Source organism: Eurosta solidaginis, chromosome 3 (assembly GCF_040869045.1).
Source record: "Eurosta solidaginis isolate ZX-2024a chromosome 3, ASM4086904v1, whole genome shotgun sequence".
Taxonomy (NCBI): Eukaryota; Metazoa; Arthropoda; class Insecta; order Diptera; family Tephritidae; genus Eurosta; species Eurosta solidaginis.
Window position 1 is genome coordinate 172,301,802 of NC_090321.1, and position 11,652 is coordinate 172,313,453.

General features: G+C 41.1%; 1 protein-coding gene across 1 annotated transcript; it reads left to right on the top strand.

Annotated features, from left to right (window-relative positions):
* The first annotated feature begins 5,361 nt into the window (after positions 1–5,361).
* Positions 5,362–8,390, top strand: LOC137246788 (cytochrome c oxidase subunit 5B, mitochondrial-like). Its single transcript, XM_067777798.1, has 3 exons — positions 5,362–5,421; positions 8,002–8,175; positions 8,255–8,390. Exons 1-3 carry the CDS (start codon positions 5,388–5,390, stop codon positions 8,359–8,361), a joined length of 315 nt encoding a protein of 104 aa, XP_067633899.1. The 5' UTR covers positions 5,362–5,387; the 3' UTR covers positions 8,362–8,390.
* Positions 8,391–11,652: the final 3,262 nt, after the last annotated feature.

Genomic DNA, 11,652 nt, shown 5'->3' on the forward strand with positions numbered 1-11,652 from the left:
AAAAATGAATTTAATTTCTAGCAGAACAATATCAAGAATGAAAATTTTTGAAAGCAAGAAATTCAAGATTGAAAATTAGAACAAATACATAAAATATTTAAAATAACAAAAGTTGATATTATTTAAAGTTATTACAAATACCCTACAAAACTTTTCTATATTTCCAAGCTGACACTATGATAAGGCTGAATGATTGTTCTAAAATATATATCCATGAAATTGCAAATTAGGATCATTTATTTCTGCAATAAGTTCGCATCACGTAGGTAATCCATTGCAATTACACTTACTGACACCGTAATTTGCTGTTCAATACATTTCATTTCATTTAGACGATATTTTATGTGCAAGCACTTTTGTGACTAAAAACCAATTTGACAACTTACTCCACGGTCAACTGCAAAGTGTCGGTCAGCAGCAATGTCCGTTCGGGTAAAATTAGTGTATGGCTAAGCACATTTTCCCAACCTCATTCGAAGTGCAATAAATTATCGACTTCTTTATTAACTGCACATCGCCTAGTGAAATATCACAAATTCAGACATTTCACCGCAACAATCCGCATCAAATAGACCAAATATCCACAAAAAAAAAAAACTTTAGAGACACGTTATATGTATCAAAAATAAAAAAGCAAGAATATAATGAAGATGATAAAGTTGTATCTGGAAAGAAGAAAATTGCAAATTTTCTAGCATGAAAACAATTTTGGATGATGATGGCCGCGGAGGGCAGGGCGTAAGAGGCAAAAGCGTGAAAATTCATCAGAGCCCTTAAGCAAAAATAAAATGTTGTATATGCTCCATTCTGTTATATGATATAAAAAGAAATATCATTGCGATATATCACAGACGACACCAGGCAACAACAACAACAACATTAACTTGAATGGAATTTACTGTGAAAAATCATTAAACTTTTGAGACCAACGGAAATTATGATGTTGATGATGATGGCAGCAGCAACAAAGAGAAGACCAAAATTTCAACAACATGATAAGACAACATCTCATGTAGTAGATGCGGAAAGAGAAGAGTGTGGCATAATGTGCTGGAGTAGAATTTACGGCCGTCAGCAAAAGGAAGCAATTTCAGACAAAGCTTTACAACAACAAATACGACAAGCAGCAATGAAGAGATGCTAGCAGCAACAACACACCAATCAACAACAGAGAGAAAAGTGGTATACTCATTCTGTGTAAGCTCATAAGCATAGTTAGCTAAGATCGGAGGAGGTTGACTAAGTCGCGAGACCCCACTAACCTTATTCACCTTCTTATGTACGGCAAACATTATCAATGTAACGACTACTTGTACAACTTAAGCTAGTGGCAATCTTTTCCATGTCCATATCCATATAAAACAGCTGATCCAACCAACCTTATGAAAATCAATGTGATTGGCCAAGCCAATATCGCCATATCCATAACCTATAAATATTACAGTTGGTGAGTTTATTAACTTTTGGTTATTTTATTTTTTGTTTTGGATACGTTTTGACTAAGTGACTTATTATTTTTAGTTATGCAATTGTTATTCATTCTTTGCATTTTCCTCTTTTTTATGAAATTATCACATTTTTTAAGTTAAGGCACCAATAACCGATGCCAATTGATTGGATTAAGTAAAAATATGGCTATTACTAAGTAAACTTTGCCAGACCCTGTGGAACTAATTGAAATTTATAATTGAAATCTCAAGCATTTTATACAGAAAAAAACAAAGCGCTTTTAATAATATAATGTCCACAACTAACCTCTCATTAGTAGTTCACTTCCCAATCGTACTTCGACCTGCATCTATCTGCCGAACTCAGTAAATTTCTATACACAAATTTTAGAACCAGATAAGTTAAATTTAGTGCTAACGCCTACATTTAGAAGAAGAAAATTTGAATGTTTTGCAAGCCGTTAATTTAATTGCCATTCAGGGTGTCGTATATAGGTTGTATTTGCCATTATATATACACCTTGGTATATTAACAAAATCGGTATGCGACCGCGCCCACTTAAACAAATATTTTCAAAGTTTACAAAATACAAAACAAGCAAATAAAAGTTTTGGAAAACGGCCGTGGAACCGCCCACATCTAGGGGAAGGCAATATAAAGTTCTGCAAGACATATGTAAATCAGAAGATTTTCAACTTTGCACAAATTATGGTTCTTAATACTGATTTTAGATCTGAGAAAAATTCGTTAACGACCACGTACACTTTTTTAAAATAGTTGCTTAAAGTTCTAACCATCACAAAATTGACAATATATTTATGACAAGTAAACACATCAGTAGCGTAGATAGGGGGGGGGGGGGGGGGGGGGGGGGAGAGAGGGATTAGGGGATAGATCCCCCCGATCGGAGTCGGAAATGTATATATGTATGTATATGGATATTCAGGTTTAGTCTCAAAAAATTATCAAGGTTCTGATCAATGTTCATCAACGTGTTACTGAAGATTTTAGCAAACTTACCTGTATCGACTCCAGAGAGAACATTTTCCTGTTTGAAACGGATGAAGACTATTCAGAGAATCAAAATTGGAGAGGTAGTATACTATTTCATGCTTCTAACCTTTAAAGTCCCCAAAACCATTTTATTACCATCAATCTCTTTTGTTATATAAGGATCGCTTGAATGCATTAGCAGCTCTAGCAATGCATAGTGACATCGGCATCACAGCTGATGAGGTCATTGATGAGTAATCTAAAAAACCCTGCCGGCTCGATTTTCTGTTGTAATAGACCGACAGGAATGTCGTGTTAATTACACGTAGAAATGAAAGTTTTACTTTTTATAATAATAAACAAATTGTTGACCAATATATAAACTAAAATGGTGAAGACTGATTTACTATGTACTATAGCACTGACATTCTAATTACGCCATTGCACATTCTCTATCCCTCCCCATGTCCAAGGCTATCTACGCCATTGAAACACATTCTCATTATAGCGCAAAGTACCAAAATTGGGGAAAAAAATGTAATTGTTGAGGCTGGCTGGGTGCGAGTACGCCTAAATTTTAGGTAAATAAACTAATATGCCACTGGTACTTTCCAGCCCTGCTACAATCGTGCTTGGCGGACATGCAAAGAATATATTTTTGGCCCACAGTCGCAAATTTCAACCTTCAAAATACAGGAGGTTGATCGAATTCACCAGTGCTCAAAACATCGACATATCAAGCACGAGTTACATGCATAAAATTATTAGTCAAGCTACATGGCTAGCCCCCGATCGAAATACACGCAATCATATCGACCACGTTGTGACAGACGGAGGGCATGCCTCCAGCGTTGTTTTTTCCGGTGCAGCCATAATACGAGCCCGCTTCTGCGCAGTTAAAAGCAAGAAATAAAAAACACAAGGAATAGTAAATGTCGAAAAACTCGACACCCACCCCTGTTCTCTGAGAGTAAACGGCAACAGGACGGAATGCAGAAGCAGTGGGATCATATATTTCAAGTACTTCGTAGCGTCGCCGAGGGAAAGGGTAGAGGCAGAAAGACGTGAGCTCTAGCAGCTTGAACTGCTAGCCACCAGGAATAAAGCCTGAAAATTTTACAAAAAAATTCGCAAAGTTTTAAGTCCGGGGCAAACTCCTGCACTTGGAATAAGAAGGGAACACTTCTCTGCCCTACTAACTGGAGACATTAAGGAATGGTCCATCCGAATATGACGAAGTCAGAATAGTAATAATTAGATTAAAAATCAACAAGGCTGCAGGCGTTGGTGGATTTCCTTCTAAGCTATTCAAATTCATGCATCAGCTTCTTCTCAAAATATATTTGGACGAGTATATGCCTGGCGTTTGAAATTTAAGTATTCTTTGCCCAGTCCACAAAAAAGGGTATCCTGCAAACTGTGCCAACTATCACGGAATCAGCCTTCTTAGTACCGCATATAAGGTCCTGCCTGTATAGTGCGAAAGATTGAGGCCCACCGTGAATCGGATGATTTGACCTCATCAGTGCAGCTTTAGACATAGTAAATCTACTATCAACTAGATTTTCCCTCTGCGGCAAATCTTGGAAAAAACCTGCGAAAAAAGGATTGATTGAAAAGGTCGTAAATTTTAAAGCCGCCTTCGACAGCACGAAAAGGAATTTGTTTCCCCGCAAAACTTAAATGGCTGTGCATAATGACGTTGAGCAAAACCACCAACTCAGTCGGAATTGGTAAGGACCTTTTCCGACTGTTTGAAACGAAACGAAGTTTCAGGCAGCGTGACCTCTTATCGTACGACTTTTTTTACGCTGGATAGAATTATACAAGCTGCAGAAGCTAAATGCTCTGGAAAAATATTCTATAAAAGTGTGCAATTACTGGCGTATGGTGAAAACATTGATATTATCGACCTGAACAAACATCCGCGCCGTAAGTTCTGCTTACTCTTAACTGCTGTCATAAAGTAAAGATTCAGCGCGTTTGCATCTTGGCTACCACGGCAATGTTTACAGCCATAACTTCGAAAAAGTAAAATATTTCGTTTATTTGGGAACCAACATTAAGACAAACAACAACTTCAGTCTAGAAATCCAGCGAGGGAGTACTCTTGCTAACAAATGCTACTTTTGACTAGGTAGGCAGTTGAGGAAATAGAAGCATGAGCCATGACAACATCAAATGAGACGGCTCTGGAAGTGTTCGAGAAAAGATTTTTGAGTCTCTACGTTTCGGTGCATAGAAATAAAACTCAAAAAATTCGTCGAGACTTTTAAATGTAAGAAAAAAATCTGCTTGGCGAAATTTACCTAAGGGAAGATTAGGCCGATCTCCGCTTCTGATTTTCGTCGGGCTCCTTTTCATTTTTTCTTACAAACTGACGAGACGGAACCTACCTACTCCGAATGGCAGCTGCAGGGCAAATAAATGTTCACTGAGAACCTTTTCATGGCAGAAACACACTTGGAGTGTTTTCAAAACATCTGCCGGGGCTGTGCGCCGGGAAAAATTCCATGAAGTTCAAATCTAAGATGCGCGGCTTAAGGAACTAATTTTAATATCTTTAAGTTATAATTCAATGAAATATACGTAGTTCCATAAGGGCAGAGAAAGGGCCCAAGGGTCTAAGAAATGGCCCAAGCTGAATAAAAACCCTTATAAATGTTGCCCTAAATTACTTCTTTGTTTACAGCAACAACGCAATGCAGCCACATCAAATGTTTTTCATCGCACTCCGGTTCCATGCTTCAGGATCTTTTCAGCAAATTGTGGCAGACCTTTCCGGAGTTTCAAAAGCAAGTGCCTCACGTGCGATTACGCTAGTTTCCTACCATCTAGCATCCTTGCGACCAGATTTTGTGAAATTTCGTCAAACGGGACAGGAGCGCTTGGAAACAGAGGCTGCTTTTAAAGAAAAGGCAAATTTTCCGCGTGTAGTTGGGGCAATGGAGTGCACCCATGTTAAAATCAATTCCCCAGGTAAATATGTGTGAATAGTAATTGGAAAACAATACCTATATTAATTTATAAACGCTTCCCAAGGCAGCCGATTCTGTCCGGCTTCATTTCAGTGTAATCCCATTTAATTTGTTGCGTCCCTCCCACAAATTGTCATCCTCCCGGCAGATCCTTGCAGCGGGGTAAAAGTCTAGTTGAGGGGTCGACTGCTAACATGCTACCAAAAATATCGAGAGAGGTGTCAAAAGACGCGTATTAAACTCGAAAATAATAATCCGAAGGCGGAAAATAAAAAGTGTGTCTCAGTTCTGAGATATTTGCAGTTGAAATGGGCGATTTTCATGTGATTGTTGTAATGTTGCGTACCCACAAAAAAAAAATTGTGAACATATGTAAGTGTTTTGCGCGGATATAGTTATGGTCTCCAAACCGGTGTTGGACCCACCCAGGGTAAGTTTTTATAAGCGCGGCCGAAGGCCGCCAACGCAGAGGGGTCTGCGCAAAAATACGATGGATCCCACCCCGGCTTCGGAGGGACCCGCTGGTAATTTTTCGGTTTTTCATTAATATCTTTTGAAATTTTTATTTTCCGCTTTCGAATTAATAATACTGATGTCAAGACGCGTCGTTTGACACCTCTTTAGGTATTTTGTGGAGTTCACTGAGGACCTGCTTATGTTTTTTTGCTTCATACGGCTGAGTTCTCAGGCGCCGTATTTCCTCATAATGCTTACGGAGATGACTCCTTAAGCCCCTAGGCGGTGTGGGTCAGCAATCAGATGTATGATGGGATACCCAGGTTTCTGGTTATTCAACAGGAACTGTTTGGTTAGCATCTCATTTCTCTCCCTGATGGGGAGTATTCTCGCCTCATTATGTAGATGGTGTTCTGGGGACATAAGAAGACATCCCGTGGCGATTCCGAGAGCAGTATTTTGGCAGGCCTGTAGCTTCTTCCAGTGGGTAATTTTTAAGCTTGGCGACCATATAGGGGACGCGTAGCATGCAATCGGCTGGCCAATTGCTATGTATGTGGTAATGAGCGTTTCTTTGTCTTTTCCCCAAGTACTACCAGCAAGGGATTTAAGGATTTTATTACGGCTCTGGATTTGTAGATCCTGATCTCTGGCTCCCCCTGTTTAATTCTTCTTGGTTTCGATGTTTCACATCTAATTTGCACCGATGCCTGCCGACCACCCAGATAATTTGCATTTAGCGCGGTGGTGGTCGTGCTATGAAGTTTTCTGAAGCCATACTGATGACAGGCTAGCTGCAAATTTGCTTGGAAGTAGGGGAGCAAAATGGCTTCAGGCGTCTTGGCTACTGGCGATAGGAGAGATATAGGGCGATATGACTCCTATTTTAGCTGGTTTCCCAGGCTTTAGTAGCGGGACCACCCATTTTCCATTTTTCGGGTATGACAAATGTGGAAAGAGACAGTTTGAAGACATGTGCTAAATATTTGAAATCCCCTTTCCCTAGGCTTTTAGGCATCGGCATGGTTATGCCGTCTGGGCCCACTGCTTTGGATGTTGGCATCTTGGCATCCTCAACCTCTTTGGCGGTGATGGTCATTGGTGACGCGCTGAATTTATGTTTATGTGCGTGTCTGTTGGCCCTCCGTCTATCTTTGTCGACCGTAGAATGCATTATATATTGTCGGCAGAAAGCGCTCGCGCATTTTTTGGCATCCGACAGTACTTTATCGCCAAGGTCGATGGAAACTTTGTCATTGTGCCTAGACGGATTCGATAGGGACTTTACAGTGGATCAAAGTTTACCTACACCGGCAGAGAGGTTACAACCGCTTAGGTGCTCCTCCCATTTCGCCCGCTTGTGTTCATCCACAAGCAATCTGATGCGTTGGTTTATATTTATTTGGGGGTTGCCGGGATCGAGCTGTCTTATAAGGTCACGTTCTCTCGCTAAATTTGCGGCCTCCGCCGGAAAGTGGGGCGAATTTCGGGAACTCTACCGGCGGGAATGAAGTGAGCCGGGGCGGATTCAATGACCTTGCGGAAAGCACGCTCCCCTTGGCGAGCATCAGTCGGGATTGGGAGGGAAGCAAAGCGGTTGTCTGTAAAGGATTTGTATTTGTCCCACTTTCCTTTTTTAAAGTTAATGAAAATACGTTTTTCAGTATTTTTTTTTCACATTGTCGTATATAAATCCAGTCTCATCCCAAAAATCTATTGCATTGTTTAAGTGCTACTTTGTGCCAAGGACGCAAGTTAAAAGTAAAATTCTACGAAGAACAAAAATCAAACGGCTTCCAAGTATTCTATAGAAAGGTTATCGAAAAGGGTTTAATGATGTGCTTTAGGCTGATTCGAACATAGTTCACCGAAGGCCAAACCTTCGGCCTACGTGATGTTAAGAGAATGGATGAAAACGATCTGATCAAGAAAGTGTTTCCATCAGCATTCGTAATTTATGATGAGGAAGGGGAGATCTCCAGTAAGTTGGGAGAAGGAGGTTGGGTAAGACTTGATATCCCAATTGTAGTCAGTTTTTGTGAAGCAGGCAGTTATTAATGATCAATAATATGTTCTTTAAACCCTTATAAATAACTAATTTAAATATTTTGAATTCCAATTTCAGTGATGAACGATCCTCTGGAACACGCAACCGGTATTGAAAGGCGTGAAGTTTTAGCCAAAGCTGCTGGCAACGATAATCCCTTCGACATAAAAGTGTTCAAACGTGGCGCAGGCACCAAAGAAAACCCCAATCTGATACCATTCGCATTTGATGCACGTATTGTTGGTTGCATCTGTGAGTGAAGAATAAATAGCACAAGCGAACAAAAACTATTTTTTTAACATACTAAACAATTATTTTATATTATTTCCAGGCGAAGAAGATCAAACTTATGTGCAATGGATGTGGCTGCAAAAAGGTACATTAAAACGCTGCGAATGCGGTCATTGGTTCAAATTGGTTGAGAAAGCTCCTGTCTAAACTTATTAGTTTTAAATAAATGCAAATATATTTTTATTAAGAAAAAAGTAGCCCAATAAATTCCCAAAACCAACAAATGAAAACATGGTCAGATATTTAGTAAATATAAAGCGAATATAATTGCTTACAAGTAAGCAACAAATGGAATAGAAAACGTACATTTGTCGAGAGCTGCTTTCAGTTTAGTGCGGGGAGGTAACGCTATGCGCATTTTTGGACATAGAGGGGCTTTCGACAAAACGACAACATGGAGAAGCTGAGGGAGCAGATTCTACTCATCCAACTTCTCACAGATGACACGAGGAAGATAATTAAGTTTGAGAAGCGCTTCAAAATAGAGCTGGGAACAAATGTGCGTGGGACACCTCCAGGATTGAAGCGCTTCACCAGGCACACACTATAATATAGTACACCGATGGCTCGAAGACACCGGACGGCATAGGAGCGGGGATCTTTCGCCCCCGAACCAAAATATCCCTACCAGTTGTCGCCATAAGCCGGTGTGCAGCATGGGTACCTGGACACAGAGGAGTAGATTGTAACGAGCGAGCGGACGACCTTGCCAGGTTGGCAGCGGCCGGAAAGCCAATAGGACCCGAGCCTATCATGCCAATAGAGTCACATACAATAAGGGAAGAGTTTAGACAAAAAGAGGTGTGCCTAAGAGAACAACACTGGCGCGAAAGTCCAGGACTTCGGCAGGCAAAGGCACTAATAGGAGTGTACAACTCCCAAAAAGTAGCCTTAGGATTTTAACAGGTATACTCACAGGCCACTGCAGGCTAAAGAGCCATATGAATAAATTGGGTATATCGTCTAGTTGTTGTTGTTTTTTGTTGTTGTAGCGATAAGGTTGCTCCCCGAAGGCTTTGGGGAGTGTTATTGATGTGATGGTCCTTTGCCGGATACAGATCAGGTACGCTCCGGTAACACAGCACCATTAAGGTGCTAGCCCGACCATCTCGGGAACGATTTACGTGGCCACATTAAACCTTCAGGCCATCCCTCCCTCCCCACCCCCAAGTTCTATGAAGAGCTTGGTGTCGCCAGAGCCTCGTATGTTAGTGAAACAGGATTCGCCGCGGATAGGTGAGGTTGACAATTGGGTTTGGAGAAGCTATATATTGCGCTGGCAACCTGAAGGGTTGCGCTACACAGCCCTCGAATCAGGTATTTTAGTCGCCTCTTACGACAGGCATACCTACCACGGGTATATTCCGACCCCCTAAGATGTCGTCTAGTAGCCTCTGTCGGTTCTGTGATCGCGAAGATGAGACTGCAGAACACATCCTGAAGGAATGCGATGCAGTCGCGAGAAGACTTGGGATGCTAGCATCATCGAAAGTAGGAAATAGTAACATACACTCTCTGAAGCCGAGAAACATTCTGGATTTTCTCAGAGAACTCCGCTTGGATGAGGTGTTGCTAAGAGAATGAGGGCACAATAGACCAATAGGTCGCAGTGCTTGACCTCACAACATCTATCTATCTATCTATCTAAGTGGAATGCGGAAACTGTTATCTTGTCTATGAATGCAACCAGGCTAGAGAGCAACCCATATCTACACAAGATCTTATGGTGGTAATCGAAAACATCAGAGGCGATTTGAGCTGGTGTCTTCGGGCCCGAAGCCACAATATGAGCTGAACGAACTACGAACCCACAATGTAGTACTGCGGGCGTGGGTTTTAGGCCACAGAGGGGTGAGTGGATGGTAATAAGCGGGCGAACGTTCTAGCGATAGAGGGAGCTACTGTACGGCCTATTGGGCCCAAGCGGCAGCTGCCAGTTCGCTAAAAAAAAAATAATAAAAATAAGATGGCATATATTGCTGGTAGACAGATATATAAGAACACTGGCGCACTCTGAACAATCTAAGTTACTGCAGGAGGATGTAGTCTTAATCGCTAGAGGAGCAATCATACGCCTTTCAAAAAATAAAATTAGAATTTTAACAGGTTTCTTAAAAGACAATGCAGACTCAACAGCCACATGCATAAATTGGGCAAATAATCGTGATACCTGCGGGTTCTGTGATCGATAAGCGGATACGGCTAAACATATCCTCCTGGAAAGCGATGCAATCTCAAGAGGGCTAAGTCTTTAAGTTGGGGCGGGGTCGCTCCTCGTGCAAATAGAAACTAAGCGGAACCGAGGTTTTGTACAGTTATCATTTAAAAACTATTTAATATTTATATTTACACAGTTAATAGCATATCCACAATACATAGTTTAGGGTAATTCACTTAAAAGTGGATTCTGCAGCAGCCGAATCCAGACTGCTTTACAATAGGGTTTCCTTTTTAACAAAAATAAAAGTAACGGCGGCCACCGTGGTGTAATGGTAGCGTGCTCCGCCTATCCCACCGTATGCCCTGGGTTCAACTCCCGGACAAAGCAACATCAAAATTTTAGAAATAAGATTTTTAAATTAGAAGAAAATTTTTCTAAGCGGGGTCGCCCCTCGGCAGTGTCTGGCAAGCGCTCCGATTGTATTTCTGCCATGAAAAGCTCTCAGTGAAAACTCATCTGCCTTGCAGATGCCGTTCGGAGTCGGCATAAAACATGTACGTCCCGTCCGGCCAATTTGTAGGGAAAAATCAAGAGGAGCACGACGCAAATTGGAAGAGAAGCTCGGCCTTAGATCTCTTCTGAGGTTATCGTGCCTTACATTTTTTTTTTTTAGCGCCAATTAAGTAAGTAAGTAAAAGAAACTGCCTTACGAAGATATATGCAGTGCTTCTAGAATTACAATCCTTGATGGGTTTTATGGCATCAGTGCTTATCCAAATGCGAGAACATCTTGCGCAATTTCTCACGACGTTCTTTCTTCACGCTACGCCAAGGTTTCTCTGTATGTGACGCACTCACCAAGCTACCATCGCTGGCCAGACGAATATGTGGAAAGTTAGTGCGTCCTTTCACATAAGCTTTGCTATTGTTTGAATCAAAGAACTGTTTATCAATCTCCTTCGAAGCGGGTTTTGAATCGATCTAGAGATTGGAGAAGGGAGATAATATAACAGAATCCAAATTTTACTAAAGTTTTTGCAATGCAAATTTGTGGCGAAGAAATCATATTCATTTTATTCGGATTTACTTCCTTTACATACCGCTCTAAGTCGACGCTGCGAAAGAGCAGTGGATTACGTGCGTCCACAATCTGCACAACAACATCTGAACGTTCGACAACACGCACAACTGACGCCAAAATTCTAAATTCTTTTCATAAGGTGTAAGTAAGATGTCGTTGTCTTCTTGCAGCAGCGCTAAAGTGCGACACCATTCTA

Excerpts from the sequence above, each read along its gene's own strand:
- LOC137246788 (XM_067777798.1), top strand. The coding sequence starts at position 5,388 with ATGGAGTGCACCCATGTTAAAATCAATTCCCCAG. Across the intron at positions 5,422-8,001 it reads TGTTAAAATCAATTCCCCAG|TGATGAACGATCCTCTGGAA; the intron begins GTAAATATGTGT and ends TTCCAATTTCAG. Across the intron at positions 8,176-8,254 it reads ACGTATTGTTGGTTGCATCT|GCGAAGAAGATCAAACTTAT; the intron begins GTGAGTGAAGAA and ends TATTATTTCCAG.